At 47.2% G+C, this 23,973-nt stretch overlaps 1 protein-coding gene across 1 annotated transcript in view; it reads left to right on the top strand.

Moving 5' to 3' along the window:
• Positions 1-14,228: 14,228 nt before the first annotated feature.
• Positions 14,229-23,973, top strand: part of SYN2 (synapsin II) — a gene marked incomplete at both ends in the record, with an annotated part of 180,097 nt that continues 170,352 nt past the window's right edge. Inside the window, one exon of the mRNA XM_084214216.1 lies at positions 14,229-14,602. Coding sequence (XP_084070342.1) covers positions 14,229-14,602 — 374 coding nt within the window. The remainder of the gene's footprint in view (positions 14,603-23,973) is intronic.

The following is a 23,973-nucleotide window of genomic DNA, read 5'->3' as shown; positions in this document are numbered from 1 at the left end:
TCTTTATAATCCATTGATTTGGATTTTCTGAACAGTCCAGCCCAGTTATTGGCATTTCTGGGCTGTGTGCCTGTCCTGCAGGGCTCTCCCTGGCCTCCCCACCTGGCAGGATTTTTTTGGGGTGCAGCAAAACCTGGCACACAGGGAAAGGTGCCCCTGGTTCTGCCTCCCAGGTAACATTCCTGCCTCCAACAGCACCCAGCTGCCCAAGCTGCTCTCACCTGATTTATGGTCCTAAATTTGTCCCAAATGTGAAAATCCCTCCTCTGACATGAACAATGTTTAGGCAAATGTTGGTGTTTGATGTGGTAATTATTGACTGAACGCCCACCTTGCGGGCTTTAACCTGTGCCCAGCTCACACTGTGATGCTTCTGCAGCTGCAGGGGGTTGTGACTTTTCATTTTGGCTGCCACTGTCGGGCAGCTGCCTCTCAAAGGGTTGGATTCATCCCATCACCCAGGAATCCTTGTCTTCTCTTTTTCAACAAAACTTTCCTTCTCAAGGAATTCAACAATACTGATATAAATTTGTTATTTGACTCCATAAAGATTTGTCAAATGACAAAATGTGACTTTACACAGTAAGGCAGTGCTATTTTTAAAGTCTTTACTTGCTTTATTTTTCCCCCAAGGGAAATGTTGCAGTTGTGCTGTAAGAAATAATAACCATAGTATCCACGCTTAAAGTGGGTGGATATAAAACCAAATTATGCACAGGGGAGCAGTGACAGTGGGCAATGCTCACTCTGCTCCACTGCATTTCCTTTGCAAAGATTAATATTAAATCTAAATATCACAATCGATTAAAAATAATACAATTAAATTTAAATTTATTAATTAAATTATTATTAATATTTATTTTCTGTCGTATTGTCATTCCCTCCTTCCCAAAAAATCTTTGCAAATTAGAAATTGCAGGTGCAGCAGCAGCCAGGGTGGTGCTGGCCCAGCCTGGTGCTGCACTTCGTGTCTGTCTGCCTGTCTGTCTGTCTGCAGAGCACGCAGCAATTAAAAGAACAAAACCAGGGAATTTTCCCTCGCACATCTGCCTGGCAACCACTTCCTTCCCAAAATCCCCAGGCAGTTTAATCCCCTTCACCCCGAGAGAGGGGCTGGGATCTGTGCTGTTTCGATCAGGGTTTGATGTGCGGCCCTGGGAGTGGTTGGGGAATTCAGGAAAGTGCAGGGACACAAAAGCAGCTCGCAGAGGTGTCTGCTCCTCCCCGGTGTTTGTTTTTGGCAGGGCTGGGCTGTTCCACATCACACAGCTCTGAGCACTGCTCCTGAGGCCCCTGGGTGAATCTGCCATCCCTCTGATGCTGCTTCTTGTGGGTTTTGTGTGTTTAAAACGTTCCAAGTTGCTGCCACAGGAGCTCATTTCAGTGCTCAGAATGATGCAGCGCTGGCAGACAATGCCCTTTTCTTAACCTGGAAATACAGGAACCGAGAAGAGTTCTAAAAGCTTTTATTTTATTTTCAATCTCATGAGAAAATGTGAATTATAACATGTGTTGTCTCACTTATCCCAATATCAGATGTTATAATTTGCATTATCACAACCAGAAGCTGACTATTTCCTAATTACAAAGCACTCCAAGCATTTCTCAGCCTATCAGCTTTTTACTACACTATGTTCTAAATACCTTAATCATCTAAAAATACTCTTTGTGAGTCCTACTACAATGTATCTTTCATAATTCTATTTTTCCAAAGCACCTAGGCTACCCCTTGAAACTTTTTAAAACTCTATTTCTCTCTCAGCGACGTCTGTCTTATTCTCTAGCATTCCTAAGTCAGCATTTTTTGTCTCAAAGTTTACACATAAATACACACACTGTGTGCCCCCATGTCCCACACAGCACTGCAGTGATGCAACCACCTGAAATGTCAATAACAATGCACTGCCAGAGGGGCAGAGCTCTCACAAAATGGGGAGGAACCACCAGAAGCAGCTGTTAAAAACACAGATATTGGTTATTGTCCCAGTGAATGAATACTCTATACGATAATAATAGAATAAAAATAATCTATCAAATCTGGGAAGCTTTCACCACTCGAGCCAGGTGACTCAGCTGACCAAATCCATCATCCTGTTTTCTCTTTTTTTGGTTTTTTTTTCCCCTTTATCCCCAAGGGCTGTAATCAGAGCTATTTGTGGGCCTTCAGACTCATTACTGGAGAAAAAACAAGGCTCTGCTGCTTCATTAATGAACTGAGGGCTGAGAGAACCTCCAGTACAGGATTCTGGAGACAGACACAGCAGAGTTAAGGGTTAATTCCCTGCACTGGCTGAACCTCTGACAGTGTGCAGCAAGCTGCTCTATTTTTATAACTTAACCTTTCCTGCTCTGCAGCAGTTCATCAGCTCTGTTTTATGCACACATGATGAGTGTTTATAAAGATGTTCATCAGCGACCTTGGGGCTCTCAATGCCAGGTTTTTGGAGGCTGTTCTTACTCCCTTTCCTTGCTGGGGATGCCCTCAGCTCCCGGGTGAGGCTCACTGATCCCTTTTCTCCCACTGAGATGGGGCTGTTGCTCCAACAGAGTGACTCAGCTAAGCTGAATTATTGACTTTTCTGCCTGAATTTGAATATTTTGCCTGTATATGGAACCAAAATACAGGATATTCTGTGAAAATATCCAGACTCATGCAGGAATCCATATTAATGACACTTAAAGTTAGCTCATCACTTTCAAGCACTTTGCCAAATTCTGTGATAAATCAAGATCCCTTGCAAAGTGTAAGCCCCCGACTTTTCCTGTCAGTCTCATTGCTTTATATTTGGTATTAATATTTATCCATGGATTTGGGTGTGGGAAGAAACATCACATGGAATGCATCCTGAGCCCTCAGAAGAAAGTTAAAATTGCTCTGATATCTTGGTTTGAAAGACAGGTGACTGCTAGTAGGGAATGTAAACCCCCTCCCTCTTATAATTTTGAAATTAAGGGGCTCTCAGGCAAAGATATGGGAGTAGGAATGACAGTTTTTCACTAGGAAAATTAAACTAAAATGCAGTGATACAAACCAACCCTGCCAGGGTCAGAGCAGTGCCTGTCCCCTGTGTGTCAGGGTGGGGGCACAGCCCCATCCCATGGGGGCTCAGCCCTCCTGCAGTGCCAGCTGTGGTTCTGCTGCAGCAGGATCCTGCACAAGGGGAGAGTTTTCCTCTGCAGCTCCAGGGCTGCTGGAGATGGGCCTGCTCTCCCTCTGGGAATGCAGGGCAGGAGAAAGCTGCTCCTCTGGGAATGCAGGGGGCAAAGGCTGCTGGGGTGTCCCAAAATCTCAGATTGTATCCAGGTAGGAATGCTTCCAACCCTCAGATTGTATCCAGGCAGGAATGCTTCCAACCCTCAGATTGGATCCAGGTAGGAATGCTTCCAACCCTCAGATTGTATCCAGGCAGGAATGCTTGGCTCCTCCCCTGGCAGAGCATCTCCCATGGGATGATGGAATTTGATCAGCCCTGCAGGGACACTCACTGGCCATGCACAGCAGAGATCTGCTGGAGGGAGGATGGGTTTGTGGAGGAGATAAAGAGAACTGCCCCATGAACAGAGGATTCCTGCCCCACCTCTGACAGCTGGCAAACAGAACACACACCCCCAGCACATCTTGCATTTCCAAACTAAGATGTGTGCTTATTGGACAAATGTGGCATTCACATTCCCTGAACAGAGAGAGACAGAATTCCCTCTCCCAGGATTTTTCCTAGAAAAGCACAGAGAGAAGAAGAGAAAGCAATTCTTATCTCTGTTCTCTGCTCCTGCTGTTTTTGCACGTGTGGAATGTGTTATGGGGATTGTTCACCTGAAGGGATTTGTCAGTTGGATTCTGCTGAGGATTGTTTAAATTCTTTGGCCAGTTGGGTCAAAGCTGTGTCCTGCTTGTCTCAGACAGTCTCGAGTTTTCCTTAAGTGTAGTGTAATACAGTATCTCTTTAGTATATTATAATATAGCATTAATGCAATATAGTAGAGTTAATAAAGCACTTGTTCAGTCTTCTGAATCAATGGAGTCAGATGCCAGCCATTCCCTGCATTGGGGGCATCCAGCATTTGATGGACAAATGGTTTTATTCTAGAAATAAAAATTTTCGGCATTGAAATGAAAAATGCGCCTCAAAACTTTCCTTTTGTGACATTCTCTCACAGGTGATGATCATTCAGGGCTCCTGCTGTGGAAGAGCCCCCTGTGCCTGCACACCCAGAGCCTGCTTGGAGCTGTTGGAGGGGGCTCCTCTCTGATCCCAGAATTATTTCTTGGCCTGTTTCCTGGGACAGGGAAATGGGAATACCTTGGGCACCTCTCCTGGTCCTGGCAGGTGGCAGAGAGAGGAGCTCACCTTTGGAACTAAGCCCGTGGTTCTAAACCACAGAAAACACCAGTGAAATCAAATAAATGCAATTTGCATGAGGGCTGAGACCGGGTTTTAAGACAAAATCTTCTTTAAGTGTTGTTATCTCAGCTCTAATTTCCCATCCTGTGACATTTCACATTTTTCCTCCATGCTTGCTTTGATTTTCACTCACAAGCTGTAACTGTTGCTCTGCGAAGGGGCAGGTAAAAATTAAGGGGTTTTCATCCCAGAGCACTGCAAATTGCTCTGTGTTCAGATCTAAAGGTGTGAAAGGGAACAGCTAAGAAGGAACAACAGCCCAGCAAAGGCTGGGGAAATCCCACATAGGAAAGGTTTGGAGAGATCCAAACCCTATTTTATTATTTAAAAATGCTTTACAATTAAAAATCCCTGTAAGCAGGAACAATGTGACTTAGTTTATGTGCTTTATACAGTTTTATTTGGTTTTATTTGGTTTTATTTATTATTGGTTTTATTTAATATTTGTTTTATTTGATTTCACACAGGAAATAACAGGAATAGCACTTTTGTAAAGGATGAGAGAGGTGAATATTCTAAAACGGCTCAGAGGAATCAAGTGCTTAAAGCACAGTCACCCTTAGAGTAATTTGAACATATGACAAAATCAAACTTTGAAATCACAGCACATCAAAACTTTGAAATCTTCCTGATTTTCTGAGACAGTCAAATCTTCCTGAGGCCCTAAACCTGCTGTTCTGTCCTACCCCTGCATCTCTGAGCCCTGTGGATCTCCAAGAGCTTATTGGAAAGGAGATTTCTTTCCATTTTCCTTCATTCATGGTCTCTGAGTGTTGCACTTCATGAGACAGATAATATTTAGAGCCTGATGTGACAGTTTTTGGAGTAATTACATCAGGTTAGCACCAGCTGCTGTGTGGTTTCAGCTCACACCAGCGTGTCACTGTGATGCACCAGTCCTCATGACAACACCCAAACACCTGGGGAGGTTGGTGCCCATGCTTCCTGTGCCTGCTTCCAGGTATTTTTAACTGGGAACGTGGTGAAAATCAGCTTTTAGGGAGCACTCAGCCACTTATTTCATGCCCAGCTGATTATGGGTTGGGTTCTACTGCCCAGAGGGGAATGGAGCACGTGCTCAAGGCTGTGCTTGCAGGATTGCTTAGGCTGGGATTAGTCCAGCAAGCTGGGCTGGAGCAGAGGCCTCTCCCAATTGTCTGGGGAAATGAGGAGCCTCTGGAACTGTCTGTTCTCTGGCCAGGGGCAAGGGAAGCAGCTGCCCTGCTCAGATGGCCACAGACTGATGGAGCTGCAGCCACAGCAGTGACCCAGGGCACAGGGGATGGCAGAGGGCTTCACTCCATCCAGGATTCACACAGAGGAGCTTGGACAGGGCTGAGTTCCCTCAGCTGGTGCTGGAGTTGTTCTGGTGACACACAGCATGGAAATCCCCTGTCAACAGCAAACAAATCCCAGTCACTGTGCACTCCTCTCAGGGCCTCTCACTGCTCTCTCACAGGGACCCCCAGATGTGTCACACAGTCTCCTTTCCCAGCCTGGCTGTCCAAGAAGGAGTCAGAGCTCTCCAGTTCTCGGTCTCAAGGTTGTTTATTGTTCCTTTCTATAAGATTTTTCCCCTGTCCAGCTGAGGTCTGTTCAGCAGGACAGCCCAGGGCACTCTGCCTGCCCCTGGGGTGGTGTTATGACTTTATACTAAAAACTGTGTGTACAATATTTACAATAACTTCCCAATACCCATCACCTGTGTCAGACAGTGAGCTTCTACTCTAAACCAATCTGAAAGTCCCAACATCACAGCAGAAGATGGAGGCCAAGAAGAAGAAGGAGAAAGGCTGGACACACCCAGATCCCTCCATCTTGCCCCCCTGAACCCCCATTCTAAAACCACCAAAAATCTATTTTTCACCCCCTCATAAATTCACTATCGTTCTGCTTAAACTGTCATGGCTTGCAGATCTTTATCTAAGGTTGGAAATTTTCTCTACAGGTCATAATCACAACCACAGGCACCTTGGGCTCTGTGCCAGGGTCTCTGAGCCCCCTGGCAGGGGTCTGGTCTGCTCAGGACAGACAGAGGGACGTCCTGGGTTCTGACACACTCCCTTGCATGGGTTAAATCAAGGATTTAGCCCAAAGTTAGCAGCCCCAAGGCAAGGGGTGTCCCCTCTCTCATGGCCTTACTCTGGGTACCTGTGAGGACAACTGTGACAGTGATCACAGGGGTCACGAGATGAGAAAGTTGACTCCATGTTCAGAAGGGTGACTTATTATTTTATGATATATATTATATTAGAAATTATACTAAAATAATAGAAGGAAGGATTTCATCAGAAGGCTTAGCTAAGAATAGAGAAGGAATGAATAACAAAGGTTTGTCTCTGACTGAGACAGTCTGGACAGCTGGACTGTGATTTGCCATTAATTAGAAACAACCACACGAGACCAATCCCAGCTCCACCTGTTGATCCCACAGCAGCAGACAATCATTGTTTACATTTTGTTCCTGAGGCTTTTCAGCTTCTCAGGAGGAAAAATCCTAAAGAAAGGATTTTTCATAAAATATCATAGCTACAGACATCCAAGCTGTAATTCCCAGTGAAGGAGAGCCTGTGCGAGCTCTGGGTGTCTGCAGAAAGAGGGGAGGGCCTTTTTTGGTTACTCACTGGAAAACAGCTTGTCCAATTCACATTGTTTTCATGGGCAACAAGGAAAACCCTCTCCCACTTTGCCTTAAAACCATGTGGATTGCACAGTGCTAAACTTTAAAATGTTACTGCTCAGCCCTGTGCTTTCATCCCTTCAATCCTCTGCTCATTTTGGGTGTTGCACTTATCAGGCTCTCACATACGTGGTGTTCGAAATTAACTCGTGGTAACTAAAGCAGGGAATTAATTAGGTAAATGGGAGTTCATCCTAATCATTTGATTAGTCATTCTAAAAGAAAATTGCAGTTTTAATGTGATGACCAAACTGGATTTAAGAGTCATATTTGCTTGCTGCATTTCAGCTGTGGTTTACAGGGCTATGTTCTCTTTTATGAGCAGCCAGTGCTGGGTTTATTTTGCAGAACAGAGCCGTGCTGCAGTTGATCTCACATTTATCCATTCAGTCAGTTAGAATATCATTCTGAATGGTTGGACCCTTTCACTCCAAATTTCACAATGTAAATAAAACACTTGCAAAAGAAAACTGTTAAAAACCCAAACCGTGCCACTTTTGTGCTGATTAAATTGAATACCTGCGATTTCCCTGGCAGATTTTTTTCACCATCAGGGATTGCTTATAGACTGTTTAACCTCCTGCTTGGAGGATGAAAATGTTATTTTGTGGTGGGGTTTTCTCAGATTGGGAAATCTTAAGGCCAAGAATGCCAGGCTGTGTGAGCACACAAGTGCAGCTGGTGCGTCTCGAGCCCAGCTCTGTTCATTTTTTGTCTCCCATCCCTTTTCCCCGGCATTTCCATAGCATTCCTTGTTATTTTTATTCCTCAGATACCCAAGTGAAGCCCTAAATGATACAACAGCAGCAATCCATTGGCTGGAGCCCGTGAGGAAGGGATATTTTGTCAGAAATCTGTTTACTCTGCTGCCTCCGTCGCGTCCCAGCGCCACATTCGTCTGCAGTTTATTTTTGTGCCTCACAACATCTGCTCTTTGTTGCTTTTCGTGGTGCTGCCTCTCCTCCAGGCTGAGAAATGGCCAGGTTTTGTTGGTGGGGTTCTCCCTCCGTGGCACCTGCAGTTTGCAAACAGTTTTGGTTCCAAAATTTGTGTATTTGCTGCTCTGCAGAACGCCGGGTGTGCCTCGCTGGCTGGGCTTCTGCACCAGCTGATTGCTCTGGAATCAGAGCTTGGGGGAAGAGCAGCTCAGGGAGAGGAACAGGAATAAATCAGCTGTTCCTAACAGGAAAATCAGGGCTGTGGTCTCAAAAACAGAGCAGGTGATGTGGGCAGAGCAGATTTCTTGCTGCATTCCCCCAGATGCACAATGCCAGCAAACACCATTTATATGTATTTTAATGTGTGTTTATCGTCACACCAACTAGTGTGTGACACACACCCCTTCTTTATCTACCCATGTGTGTAATGGTTGTAATTTTTAAAAAGAAATTGTATTTAAAGTTAATTATCTAGGCTCTGAAATACTTGCAAGATTGCCTTCAGCCTTTACAGAATAGTTTGGGTAGTACAGAATGGCATCAGCAGCATCTCAGCCTTAAGTGCGTGCTAAAAATTGCCTGAAGTTTGTATTTGTATCAAGGTATTTCAAAAAGAAAATAAAATTCAAAAAAACATGTTAACAATGATTAAAGTACAGTGAATACTGAACCAAAAATATCAGATAATTTCTTAGTAGGAAATGGGAAGACAACTGTTGCTGCTATCATAACTTCAGGTTTTGGAAGAGAGAGAATTTTATTTACCTGTAATTTTTTTTTTTTGGTGTTTTATTTACCTGTAGTGATTGATCTGACCTGTCACTCATATGGGCTGTCACCTGCCTGCAGGTTGTTCTTGTCACACACACAGAATTTGTTCTGAGCTCCCACTCCCACCTCAGCAGGAATTATTCACGAGGGTACAAAGCCCTCTCCTGCAGCAGGGGTTCATCCCCGTTCAGAGCTTGCAGGGGTAAATTCTGACCACAAATGAATGCTGATTTATGAGATAAACTGTCCTTGGGCTTGCAGATGAGATTTAATGGAGTGCTGAGCACAGGGCATGTCTGATGCTGTACAAGTTTTGCTGCTGCTCCTCCAGGAACACAAGCAGGTCACCAACATGTTTTATGAAAAATCCTTTCTTTAGGATTTTTCCTCCTGAGAAGCTGAGAGGCCTCAGGAACAAAATGCAAACAATGATTGTCTGCTGCTGTGGGATGCAACAGGAGGATCTGGGATTGGTCTGGTGTGGTTGTTTCCAATTAATGGCCAATCACAGTCCGGCTGTCCAGACTGTCTCAGTCACAGAAAAACCTTTGTTATTAATTCCTTTTCTATTCTTAGCCAGATTTCTGATGAAATCCTTCCTTCTACTCTTTTAGTATAGTTTTTAACATAATATATATAAAAAAATAATAAATCAAGCATTTTGAAACATGGAGTCAGATGCATCATTCTCTCTCTCCCTCACCAATGTCGGAGTCATCTCTGATTTACAATCCAAGCCTCACTCAGGAAATGACCACCTGACAAAAGCCTGATTCTGGTTAATTGTGTTCCCTGATGATGTTCATCAATCGAGGAGTGTCACCCTGATTTTTTAAGATTTTCTGAGCCTTCTGATGTTTGCATTCTTGTGATGAACTTTCTCCACGCTTTCTGTAAATAACTCATTGCTTTCCGTTCTTTTATGGAGGAGGAGAAATTTGATGGGCTGCTGGTTTGTCCAGTGTCACTGGAGAGGTGGCACTGTCACCCCCCAACCCACTGTCACTTTGGGAAATCCATCAATGTTGGAGTCAGAATTAAACTTCCCTTTTTTCACCCTGAGAACAGCGGTGTGCGCTCGTGTTGTTCCGTGTGCTGCAGAGACAGAGGAGTGAGAGCCTGGGCTGGGAGGGAGGACGGGGCTGGTTTGTGTCCTTTTGGGGCTGGTTTGTGTCATTTTTGGGGTTGGTTTGTGTCCTTTGGAGCAGTGAGTTCCTTTTGGGCCTGATTTGGGTCCTTTTGGGGCTGGTTTGTGGCATTTTGGGGCTGGTTTTGTCCTTTTGGGGCTGGTTTAGGTCCTTTTGGGACTGGTTTGTGTCCTCTTCGAGCTGGCTTGTGTCCTTTTGGAGCAGTGAGGTCCTTTTGGCCCTGGTTTGTGTCCTTTGGGGCTGGTTTGTGTCATTTTGGGGCTGATTTGTGTCCTTTGGAGCACTGAGGTCCTTTTGGGGCTGGTTTGTGTCCTCTTAGAGCTGGTTTGTGTCATTTTGGAGTTGGTTTTTGTCCTTTTGGGGTTGGTTCTGTGTCTTTTTGGAGCACTGAGGTCCTTTTGGAGCACTGAGGTCCTTTTGGAGCTGATCTGTGACCTTTTGGGGCTGGTTTGTTTCATTTTGGGGCTGGTTTGTGTCCTCTTAGAGCTGGTTTGTGTCATTTTGGAGTTGGTTTGTGTCCTTTGGAGCAGTGAGATCCTTTTGGAGCTGATTTGTGCCCTTTTGGGGCTGATTTGTGTCCTTTTGGAGCACTGAGGTCCTTTTGGGGTTGGTTTGTGCCATTTTGGTGCTGATTTGTGCCATTTTGGGGCTGATTTGCGCCATTTTGGGGCTGATTTGTGTCCTTTTGGAGCAGTGAGGTCCTTTTGGGGCTGGTTTGTGTCATTTTGGGCAGGTTGTTTTCCCACTCCCTATCAGACACAGCTGTGCTGAATTACCTCACAAATGTGCTCTGAAGGGTTCAAGCATCACAAACAAACCAAAAAAAAAAGCCATTTGTTCTTTTTCAGGCACAGTTTTACATGCTATTAAATTCACCAAGCTCCCTGGAATATCTGCTGATAAACTTTCAACAAAGTTTTCCCTCCCAGTATCAGCAGTGCTTCACAGAGAGCTCTGCATTTTGGTTGTTCTGCATTAAAAACCCAGGGTCTGACACTTCCACCGAGTTTATTTGCCAGTTGCCTCGGTGCAGATTTGGGTTTAAGGTTTCTGCAATGCTCTACAAGATGTTTTAAAACCCCTCTGACTCTGGCATTTGAGGGTGATGGATATTTTAGAAGATTTTTGTCAGCATAACGGTGGCAATGTAAAGAGGGAAATTAAAAATCAACCAGCAATCAAACTCCACAAAAACTCCCTGAGAAGTTGCTCACAGGGAAGGGCCAGTAGATTCAAAGGGAATAAAGTGTGTAAAGTGGGAAATACTATTTATTTTACATAGCCATGGCATCTTCAGAGTGCACAGGGTGGGTGAGCAGGGCTCCCAACCATCCAGGAGTGAGAGAAACCATCGTGGGTTCTGAGGAGTCCAGTTTGTCAGTCCAAAAATTTTTAAAAATTGTATTGATTTTTTAAAAGAAATTGTATTTAAAATGAAATGCAAGCCATATTAAGAAATCAAAATTAAATACAAGCAATGCTTAAAATTAAATACAATGCAATAGAAGCTGGAACTGGAGGTGCCTTGCAGCCCTGCTGAAGGAACCTGGCAAATCTGTTAACCTGTTGGAATGTTAACCTGTTAACCTGTTAACCTGTTAACCTGTTAACCTGTTTTCCTGTGCCCAGGAAAATAGAACTCTCATCCTGCCACAGGGAATTTGGTCTGAGTGAGCCAAATCACCCAGAAATGCTGTCAGGACAATGAGCAGGTCTTGAGTCTGTACAGGAAGCAGTGTGGCTTTAATGTTATCACCCCTCAATCTGGAACAGGAATTTAACAAATATCAAAATATCAATTATCTGTAAATATATATATTTTGTCCCCCAGTGTGTCCATAGTGTTTAAATTACAGCCATCACCTATTAGCCCTGGTGTTTTATTTGGTTTTGTCGTTCTATAGTACATAAACATTTCTAAATTCAGCCCTTCATTAAAGAATCCTGCCCATAACGTGTAAAATTCCAACTGTGGAAGTGTTAGTACCCAGGATTTTATTAAGACTCCAACTTTAAAAGAAGCTGTTGGATGGATTTGCTGCGTTTATTATTAGAGCACCTGTTCCACTCAGTGTAAAGATGAGTTGTGATTGTGTATCTTGATAAAGATGGGTTGTGATTGTGTATCTTGATAAAGATGGGTTGTGATTGTGTATCTTGATAAAAGGACAAGGGCTGAGCTGTGGTTTGGGTCACACACAGTGCTCACCCCAAAGCTCAGGGCAAAGAGCATTCTAATTACCCTTAAAGAAAGCCTGCTGGGAAAATTCACCCAAATTCGGTGACAAGGTAAAATTGCCCGAGGAAACAGAATCTCCCTTCCTCAAACGGTTTCTGCCCCAAACCAGAGTGGGGTCTGTGATTACAGAGCTTTTGGGGGAATTTGGGGGGATGCAAGGGCGTCTCTGCCTGCTGCTGCTTGCAGGGACAGGGCTGCTGTCCCTCCCTGCCCGCTGCAGGGCCCGAGGGATGCTCGGATGGAGCTGTCCAGGGATGCTCGCATGGAGCTGTCCAGGGATGCTCGGGCTGAGGCTGGAGCTGTCCCGGGATGCTCGGATGGAGCTGGAGCTGTCCCGGGATGCTCGGGCCGAGGCTGGAGCTGTCCGGGGATGCTCGGGCCGAGGCTGGAGCTGTCCCGGGATGCTCGGGCCGAGGCTGGAGCTGTCTCGGGATGCTCGGGCTGAGGCTGGAGCTGTCTCGGGATGCTCGGGCTGAGGCTGGAGCTGTCCCGGGATGCTCGGGCTGAGGCTGGAGCTGTCCGGGATGCGCTGCAGGCGCAGTGCCCGAGCCAGCGCGGAGCTGTCCCCAGCTGTCCCCGCTCCATCCTCAGCCCCCGCCCAGCGCTGAGCACGGCGGGGGAATCGCGGCCCCTGTTGTGTCGGCTGGACACACGGCCACACAGAGCCACAGACACACACCCCCACACACACACAGACACACACACATTCCATCCCCACACAGGCAGTGGCCTGTCCCCATCCCTGTCCACATTGCTGTCCCCATCTCTGTCCCCTTCCTCATCAATGTCCCCTCCCTGTCCCCATCCCCATCCCCATCCCATCCCCATCCTGTCCCCATCCCCTTCCTCATCCCTGTCCCATCTTTGTCCCCATTCCCTGTCCCTATTCCTGTCCCCATCCCCATATCCCTATCCCTGTCCCTGTCCCTATCCTTGTCCCATCCCTGTCCCCATCCCCTTCCTCATCCCTGTCCCATCCTTGTCCCCATTCCTTGTCCCTATTCCTGTCCCCATCCCCATCTCCATCCCCATATCCCTATCCCTATCCCTGTACCTATCCTTGTCCTATCCCTGTCCCCATCCCCTTCCTCATCCTTGTCCCATCCTTGTCCGCTCCCTGTCCCTATCCTTGTCCCATCCCATCCCATCCCATCCCATCCCATCCCATCCCATCCCATCCCTGTCCCCATCCCCATCCCTGTCCCATCCCCGTCCCATCCCCATCCCTGTCTCTGTCCCCTCCCTTCCCATCCCATACCATTATCCCATCCCATTATCCCATCCCGTTATCCCATCCCATCCCTGTCCCCATCCCTGTACTCTCCCTGTCCCCATCCCCATCTCTGTCTCCACCCCATCCCACCCTATCCCATCCCTGTCCCCATCCCATTATCCCATCCCCTCCCCATCCCCTTCCCTGTCCCATCCCCGTCCCATCTCCATCCCTGTCCCTGTCCCTATCCTTGTCCCATACCCATCCCATTATCCCATCCCATTATCCCATCCCTGTCTCCCGTCCCATCCCATCCCATTATCCCATCCCATTATCCCATCCCCTCTCCATCCCTGTCCCCATCCCCTCCCCGTCCTCTCCCTGTCCATCCCTGTGTCCCATCCCTGTCCCCTCCCTGTCCCCATCCCATCCTATCCCTGTCCCCTCCCTGTCCCCATCCCTGTCCCCATCCCATCCCATCCCCATCCCTGTCCCCATCCCATCCCCATCCCCTCCCATTATCCCATCCCCTCCCTGTCCCTTCCCTGTCCCCATCCCATCCCCATCCCTGTCCCCATCCCATCCCCATCCCATTATCCCATCCCGTTATCCCATCCCCTCCCCGTCCCCTCCCTGTCCCCTCCCTGTCCCCTCCCTGTCCCCTCCCTGTCCCCGCGCCGTCCCCGCGCCCCGCCCGCCCCTCGGCCGCCCCCTGCCGGCGGGCGGTGGCAGCGCGGCAGGCGCAGGGAGCGCGGCAGGCGCACAGAGCGCGGAGCGCTGCCGCCGGCGCATCGCACAGCCCGCTCCCGGCCCGCCGCAGCCCCCCGCCCGGCCAGATGATGAACTTTCTGCGGCGCAGGCTCTCGGACAGCAGCTTCATCGCCAACCTGCCCAATGGCTACATGACCGACCTGCAGCGGCCGGAGCCGCAGCAGCCTCCGCCGCCGCCGCCTTCCGCGGGCTCCTCGGCCCCCGCTTCGGGCTCGCCGGCCGCGGAGCGCCGGCAGCCGCCGCAGCCCGCGCCCCCCCAGCAGCAGCAGCCGCCGCCGCCGCAGCAGTCGGCGGGCAGCAGCTTCTTCAGCTCGCTCTCCAACGCCGTGAAGCAGACGGCGGCCTCGGCCGGGCTGGTGGACGCGTCCGCCGCCGTCTCCGCGGCTGTCGGCAGAAAGTTCAAGCTGCTCCTGGTCATCGACGAGGCGCACACGGACTGGTAGGTGCCCCCCGCATGCCCCTGCATCATCGTCATCATCATCATCATCCTCCTCCGTGCCCCCCGTCCTTCCCCCGTCCTCCCCGCGCTGCCCCCGGCAGGTGCGGCTCACCTGGGGCAGAGCCCCCGCAGCCGGCCCCGCAGCCGAGGGACTGCGAGATGGAGCGAAAAAAAAAACCCAAAAAAACAACCCCAGGGAGCCCTGGAGCGCCTGCCTAGCCGTGAAATCTGCTTCCCGTCACAACACTAAATAAAACATATCTAGAGCCCTGACCAAGCACATCCTGTGTTCTCTGGGGGAGCGCAGAACCCGTGTGTCGGGGCAGGTTGGATTTAGGTTTCCTGGGCAGGGATTGCTGTGCGGAGCCGCCGTGGCGGTGGCGTTGCGTGTGTTAATCCGTGTTTACGAGCCGGTTTGTTTTCACGCAGCTCCCGCTGCTCTGTGCCATTCCGCTGAAGGTCCTTCGGGATGCCGGGCACCAGCATCCTGCCCTAGCTCCGGGAATTCCTGCCCGGGCTTCGTTAACTCGGCCGGTTTTATTTGGGCTGCGTGCCTGGCTGGTACCAGCAGCAGGGGTTATGGCTGTTGCAGAGCTGTTTGTGCTGCTGGATGCTGTGCTCTAGAGGAAGGACACCTTCCTACCCATCCCTCGCCAACTTGTGTGCTTGCACACCGAGCTGGCGATCCTCTCCTTCTCCGCTGCTAATTACGGTGCTGAAGGTCTCAGCAGCGCCTTAAAATAAAGCGGAGTAAAACAAGTCTGTTTTTGTGAGGCTGAGATCACCCGGTAATGGATTGTGGGTTTAGGGTTTTATTCTCAGCGTCTCAGCCTTGCTGGCTGGCTGGGCTCGTGCAGTGCTGTGATCTGATCCAGTTTGCTCTAAAAACGGCACTTCAATAAAATCCTTGGAAGGAAAATTGAAGCCTTTAACTACGGCAGATACGTTATTTCTGTTAAGATAACATTACCTGTTACATTTTCCAGGCTTTTTCTTCTGTCTGGTTTTGTGGTTGTGTTGTGTGTGTGTGGGGGGGGTGGTGGTTTTCTTTTTTTTTTTTTCTTTTTGAAAAAACAAGGTGGTTGTATCGACCAGACTGAGGCAGCCTCTGTAGCTACGTCATGGAGATGCATCCATGGACACTGCTCCCTGCCTTGCAGAAACATCTATTTATTTAATATTCTAGAGTGCACAGCTCTCTGCCTGATACATTCAAGAACTGTATTTGCCCATAAGGTTTCTTCCTGGGAGATTTTTCTGTGCTGACTGGAGCCAGTCTGCTTATTTTGAATGTGGTTTTACATGCGTGGTTTGCATCCCTGATAAATTTGCACCCCAAATTTGCACAATCTGTGGATGGGGGCAAAGCTTTGAAAGCCCTGCACAGGGATTTCCCCCTGGAGCACTCCAGGTAGGAGCCTCACAGACCTACACAAGGTTACTCATGCCTGCTTCCTTTTGCCTTTTTTTTTCTCCTCCTCATAGTATGTGACATGGATATGTAGTAGTTCTAGAAAAAAACACTTTGTTGTTGCACTGTTGCTTTCCTTTCCCAGCAATCAGAGTTGTATTGCAGCAGATTTTGAAATATATTTGGAAAAATGATATCTCTGACCCTTGTGAGCCCCTTCCAACTCCAGGGATGTGTGAATTCTGATCATTCATGCAGGAGAGTCGGTTCGTGCCTTGGGAAGTACGGATCTCCGTGCCCTGATCTGCTGGGGTGTTTGTGGGCTAGAATGGAATAAGGATTGGAATTTGGGCAAGGCAAAGGAAGGCTGGGAGGGGCAGCAGGGGAGGGCCAGAGGCTGCTGGGCACCCCCAGCTCCCTGGGCTGTGCTGCAAGGGGAGGCTGGCAGAGCTCTGTCATGTGATGCTCTGAGCAAACCCCGTCAATTACAGCAAAACCAGCACCAAACCAGCACCAAACCAGCACTAAAACCAGCACCAAAATCAGCACAAAAATCAACACAAAAATCAGGACCAAAACCAGCACCAAACCAGCACCAAAACCAGCACCAAAATCAGCACTAAAATCAGCACCAAACCAACACCAAAACCAGCACCAAACCAGCACTAAAACCAGCACCAAACCAGCACTAAACCAGCACCAAACCAGCACAAAACCAGCATTGAACCCAGCACCAAACCAGCACCCAAACCAGCATCAAACCAGCATTTAACCCAGCACCAAACCAGCACCAAACCATCACCAAACCAGCACCAAACCAGCATTGAACCCAGCACCAAACCAGCACCAAAACCAGCACCAAAACAGCACCAAAATCAGCACCAAAATTAGCACCAAACCAGCACTGAAATCAGCACCAAAATCAGAACCAAACCAAACCAAAACCAGCACCAAACCAGCACCAAACCAGCATCAAACCAGCACCAAACCAGCACCAAACCAGCACCAACCCAGCACTAAAAGCAGTGCCAAAGCAGCACTAAACCAGCACCAAAATTAGCACCAAAAGCAGCACCAAACCAGCACTAAAACAGCACCAAACCAGCACCGAAATCAGCACCAAAATCAGCACCAAACCAAACCAAAACCAGCACTAAAACCCAGCACCAAACCAGCACCAAACCAGCACCAAACCAGCACCAACCCAGCACTAAAACCAGTGCCAAACCAGCACTAAACCAGCACCAAAATTAGCACCAAAAGCAGCACCAAACCAGCACTAAAACCAGCACCAAACCAGCACCAAACCAGCACTAAACCAGCACCAAACCAAACCAGCACCAAACGCACACCAAAATCAGCACCAAAATCATCACCAAACCCGCACCAAACTTCAACTCAACACTTATACTTCAAGTATTATATTCATAAAATATAGATATGATATATACTATATTAATAATATATATATTCAAGATTTAGTAGCCCAACATTGTTGCTGCTCGTGGAATCACTTGGGATATTCTACCTAGAACCAAATCCCAGTTGTTTCTTGCATTTTATAATCTTATCTCAGTGATATTTCTCCTCAATTTCCTGCCCTAAGAGGTTTGTCCTATTGAAAGTCTTGAAATTCTCCATTTCAATTTACTTTTATGGCATGGAACAGGGGAAAAAAATGGGAGAATTGGCTTATCTATACTAATTTGTGTAATTTTTACCCTTTTTCTTACTTCTTAAGGAAAGAGTAAATGCAGCTGTGTCAAAGCCGCCTCCTTTCTCAGTCTGGGGTGTGTTAGAGCTGCAAAGGATAATTCTGTTCCTCCAGGTGCTTTGGAGTCTTCCAGCCACATTTAGTGATTGTGCTTTTGCTGAAGGCAGGGCTCTAAAAAAAGCTGAATCGAAGATTTTCCCCCTGCCTTGGTGGGCAAGAGAAGGGACAAATTGAAAATAGGCTAAAGGTTGTGGTCAATAAATCCATTGGCAAGGGAACTTGGTTGGTTCTGGTTTGTGGCATTCACATTCCCTGGAAAATCCCTTTGCTCAGGATTTTTCTCCTGGGAAGCCGAGAAGCCTCAGAGAAAAAGGAAAACAATTCTTCTCTCATTTGCTTCTCCTGTGCTGTGCTCACACATGGAATGTGTTTGGAGATTGTTCACCCACAGGTTTCACTGGTGTAAGAGCTGAAATGAGGGATGTGGGGCTCCAGGCAGCTCTCCAAAACGCAGTTTATTGTATCCAAAATGCAGTTTATTGTATCCAAAATGCAGTTTATTCCATCCAAGAGGTTACAGCAGGCCAGGGTGGTGGGTGACAGAGCTGTGCCCACAGCTGTCAGCTCCAGCTGCAGGCAGGCCTGGAGACCCTTTGGTTTTGGTTACAGTGCATTTTATACTTTTCTTTGCTGAGCATCTTCATACAGTAGAACCAATCTATACATTAACTTTTATATATAGCCTATCATAACCACTATCATTACCATATTCTTGTTACTGTTCCCCAATCACTCAAAGTCAGTACATTACAGTTTAAGCCAGAAGTTGTTTTTCAGTTTTCTTGCAGTGGAAAATTCTGAGACCTTTTTTCTACTTGCCACATTTGCTGCCTTGTTTGCCTGTGCTCTTTTTCTGCTTGGTAAAAACATCTTCTTGTTTGGGGTGGGTTTATCCTTTGCTTTGAGCCATAAAACCCCTCCTAACTCACACACCCTTGGTTATCCAGCCAGACTGGCTCAGCAATTCTTTTCTTCTGTATCAAAACTTGCTTCCATCTCTATTCCTTCTTCAGACTCCACATCCAAAAATCCTTCTGCCAAGCACCCACATCTGTGAGACATTCTTGTCAGACTTTCATCCTTCCCAGCACTTTGGGCTCATTGGTCAGTCAGGGCTGAGCTGTGTCAGGACTCTGGAGAGAGTCACAAGTTTTCATTATTATCTTTTTAGCCTTCTGTGAGTATCCTTGCTGTATTCTTTAGTATAGGATAGGATTCTTTAAAATAATAATGAATCAGCCTTCTGAGAGCATGGAGTCAGCCTTGGTGGGGGCATTCCCTGCCAATACCATTCTGGCTCTCATGGAAGGCTTTCTCCTCCTCCCTTTGTACCATAAATGTCCCTCTGGCCCACAGCTGGAAGCAAATAGCCAGCAACCATTCCCCCCAGCTGGAAATCTCCTGTCATTCCAGAGCAGCCCCACGAGGAAGAGCGCAAACCCTTCCAGAGGACCAGTGCTGTTAATTTGTATAAATTTACACGAAGGCATTGGGAAAGCTGATTTTATTTCCAGGCCTGTTCTGTGATGTCCTTTCCATCTGCAGCTGCCTCCTGAGCAGACATTTCCAGCTGCTGACCTGCAGCACCCTGGGATGAGCTCCCACAGCTGCAGTGGGAATTGGGAATGTGTCTGATGCTCCACGGGGCTGCAGGGGAGGGCAGAGCCTCAAGAACCACTTGAGGGGTTCAGTGGGGATTGGATGTGACAGATCTCCACAGCTCTGAGGATCTTTGCTGATATTTTACAAATGGAGGAAGCTAAGGAGCGGAATCATCAGTTCAAGGTCATCCAAGTGAGCACTGACAGAGCTAAATTAAAGCTAGACAGCTTGCTTCAACTCCTCTTTTCATTCTGTACCAAGTGTCCAGAATTTCAGCTCGATTGGGTTTATTTTGAAATGGTTAAAATGGTTTATTTTTAATTTCCAACCATTTTGTTCTGTACACAAAAAGTCCTGAATATCCAGTGCTGAACAAGCAGTTGATGAGAGGCCATGCATTGGTGGCAAGGGGCCAAGGCGCTGTGTATAGATTATTATCTTTATTAAAAACTTACGTATAAGATCCAGAAAGCTGCTTCAATACTGAAAACTAATCATCACTGAGTGTGTCTTGTCCTTTCAACATTGAATATCAGACTTGTTGGCAGCAGCAGCGAAATTATAAAAAGAACAAAGCTGGGAAATTTTGTTTTTGTGGGTTTTTTAAGCACAAATCTGGTTGTAAGTATCAGTACCTTTTTTTTTTTTTCACAGACAATTACACATTTCGCTTCATGTTTGCTGCCTGAGTAGTTACTCAGCCCGTGACAGGCTCCAGAGATAAACCCCAAATGGCTGGGACAAATGCTAAATGAAGAGCAAACTTTCTGGTTTAAAATTACCCAGTCATTTATGGGCCAACATTGCTCATCAGAAATATTTTTAATGTAAACACAGTGCAGAAAAGCCCTGCTTGATGACACAAAAATTTCATGCAGTGAGCAGTGCGAGTTTCTTAGGGATTGATTTTTGTTTGGGGCTTTATTTTGTTCACTGGAAGGTGGGAACCAGTTTGAATTAAAGCTCTGTGTGTGTGCTGTTGGTTTTTGTAACTCCCAAACGTTCATGAACACACTACAGTGACAATTTCACTGCAGCTTTTCTGTTCATTAGGGATGGCTCAATTATGCATAACTAATGAGCAGTCCCCACTCTAATTGGCCAGGAAATCTCATGTATTTAGTTGTAACATGTTGATTTAGTAGCTGCAGCTCTCATTTCATTCAGTGCCAGCCTTCAGTGAGCGAGTCTCCCAAATTTAGAAGACATCACTTGGTTTTAATAATGCATGGCTGAGGGGACTGCTCTGCCAGAGCACTCTGCAGTCCTTTGGGATGGCTCTGGAGAGAACAACAGCAATGGCCCTGCAGCCTCACAGCTCACTGCCACCAGCAGGAAATCCAGAGCCAGGTGGAGAATGAGCAGGGAAACCCAGCTTGGGACAAAAGTGGAGCTGGTGGAGGGGAGGGAAGGGATTCCTTGGCAGGGACTGAAGGTGGGAGGTGTTTGGAGACAAATCCAGCAGTGCTGTAGAGGAGGGAGGAGGTTTTTAAAGGGTCTCTGTCTCCAGACTTTGACCAAGTGGTCAAACATGGAGTGCAAGAAAAAGAAAATGTAATAAATAATCTTACCAATATGTATATTTTATATGGGAAAGAAAAGTGTGCACTAAATCAGCTTTATTCATTTAAAATGCCCTGTGCAACAAGAAACTCTTGATATCAAAGGAGCACGACCTTGCCTTTGGTATGACACTTCTAAATTTGGGAAACTCACTCACTGAAGGCTGGCACCGAATGGAATGAGAGCTGCAGCTACTAAATCAACATGTTACAACTAAATCAACATGTTACAACTAAATACATGAGATTTCCTGGCCAATTAGAGTGGGGACTGCTCATTAGTTATGCATAATTGAGCCATCCCTAATGAACAGAAAAGCTGCAGTGAAATTATCACTGTAGTGTGTTCATGAATGTTTGGGAGTTACAAAAACCAACAGCACACACAGAGCTTTAATTCAAACTGGTTCCCACCTTCCAGTGAACCAAACAAAACCCCAAGTTCAAGGAGGCAACAGGTTCCTAAAAACCTCTGAAACTGAGCAACAGTGACCAAGGTTTTACTGCAGCTCCTCTCTAATTTTTGCTTCATTTGAAAATTTCAAAATCACCTTGGTGAGCCGTTTCAGCCTCACTTGGGTTCCCAGCCCTCCAGCCAAGCAGCTCTTGCATGAGGCCAGGTAATTGATAATTGGTAATTGGTAATTGGTAATTAGATCAGCACAGCCTGCAGCTCCCAGCTCTGCATTAAGGGCTCTCTGCCTCTGCAATCCAAATAAAAACACCATTAAAGGAGGGATGCAGGCACAAACAGCACATCTCTGCAGCCTGGCAGGGCTCAGGCAGGAAACCACGAGGGTTTCTGCACTTCCATCCTGAGCTCTGCCTCCTCAGCCACTGCCAGAGCTGCTCCAGGGGGTAAAACAGCTCATGGGCCTTGGCACTGCTTCTTTGGCCGTGGTTTTTTCAATATTAATTCCACACTGGGCAAGGGCTGGAGGAGCAGCTGAGCTAACTGAAGTATGGAAGGTGTTAAATCTGAATTTTTGTGTACAGCAACCTCACCCAAGTTGTGCTTCATGTGTTTCATTTCCAAGTGTGGAGCATGTTAAATCTGAATTTTTGTGTACAGAAGCCTCACCCAAGTTGTGCTTCGTGTGTTTCATTTCAAATATGGAGCATGTTAAATCTGAATTTTCATGTACAGCAGCCTCACCCAAGTTGTGCTTTGTGTGTTTCATTTCAAGTATGGAGAATGTTAAATCTGAGTTTTTGTGTACAACAACCTCACCCAGGTTGTGTTCCATGCCTGCTCTCCCAACAACCAGCTGGTGCAGCACCAGACAATGTCTGTGCTGGTATTTTAAGATGATCTAAGAAAGAAAATGGTTGGGGTTTTTTTCTGTTTATCTCCAGTTCTGTCGTGTGTAATACTTGGCTGTGTTGGTATAAATAGCCAAACGCAGTATGTGAAGGATTACCTTTTTGACAAGATAGAGAATGAGAACAACATCCCTCAGTGCAAAACACTTTCCCCTCCATGCTCTGTGTGTTGCTCTGCCTAAACAAGCTCTTGCAGGCTCTAATGTTGTTTTAGGCAGCTGAGTGTAAATGAGATGCTGGCCACAGATTCTGGTGTCACCCCCATCCCATCCATCCCATTATCCCATCCCGTTATCCCATCCCGTTATCCCATCCCATCCCATCCCGTTATCCCATCCCATCCCATCTCATCCCATTATCCCATCCCGTTATCCCATCCCATTATCCCATCCCATCCCGTTTTCCCATCCCGTTATCCCATCCCGTTATCCCATCCCGTTATCCCATCCCGTTATCCCATCCCATCCCATTTTCCCATCCCATTATCCCATCCCATCCCATTATCCCATCCCATCCCATCCATCCATCCATTCATCCATCCATCCCATCCCATCCCATCCCATCCCATCCCATCCCATCCCATCCCATCCCATCCCATCCCATCCCATCCCATTATCCCATCCCATCCCATTATCCCATCCCATCCCATCCCATCCCATCCATCCATCCATCCATCCATCCATCCATCCATCCATCCATCCATTCCCATCCCATCCATCCATCCCATCCCACATCCCATCCCATCCCATCCATCCATCCATTCATCTATCCATCCATCCCATCCCATCCCATTATCCCATCCCATCCATCCATTCCCATCCCATCCATCCATTCCCATCCCATCCATCCATCCATCCATCCATCCATCCATCCATCCATCCATCTCATCCATCCATCCATCCATCCATCCATCCATCCCATCCATCCATCCCATCCATCATCCATCCATCATCCATCCATCATCCATCCATCCATCCATCCATCCATCCATCCATCCATCCATCCATCCATTCATCCCATCCGATCCATCCATCCATCCCATCCCATCCATCCCATCCACCCATCCATCCATCCATCCATCCCATCCATCCATCCATCCATCCATCCATCCATCCATCCATCCATCCATCCCATCCATCATCCATCCATCCATCCATCCATCCATCCATCCATCCATCCATCCATCCATCCATCCATCCATCCATCTATCCCATCCCATCCCATCCCATCCCATCCCATCCCATCCCATCCCATCCCATTATTCCATCCCATCCCATTATCCCATTATCCCATTATCCCATCCCAGTCCCCTGTGCTCAGGATCCAAGTGATTTTTTTTCTCCTTTCCCTGGCTTTGGAGACCACAGAAATGCCTCTGAAGCCCAGTGGCAGCTGTGGTGACACGTTTGGTGGAATGGGGAGCATAAGAGGAAAAGTTTGCCAACGTTTTCTTCTAAATTTTGCCTTCAGAGAAAGGAAATGGAAAAAATGGGCAAAGAAAGGATTCATTTCAGGGAGGTACATTTCAAAGTAATGAGACTGGAGTGGGAGACAAAAGGAATAACAAATTCCTTGGCAGACTATGGAACCACATAAACATAAGAAATTCTACTTGCAGCCTATTCAGAATTTGATAATGGCTTGCCAGCAGCAAATTGCAACCTGTTGAAGTAGGAAAGGCATGCAACAAGAGGGAATT

The sequence above is a fragment of the Fringilla coelebs genome, assembly GCF_963513975.1.
Source record: "Fringilla coelebs genome assembly, chromosome: 13".
Classification (NCBI taxonomy): Eukaryota; Metazoa; Chordata; class Aves; order Passeriformes; family Fringillidae; genus Fringilla; species Fringilla coelebs.
The sequence above is the reverse complement of the archived record's forward strand: the minus strand, read 5'-3'. Positions and strand labels throughout refer to the sequence as shown.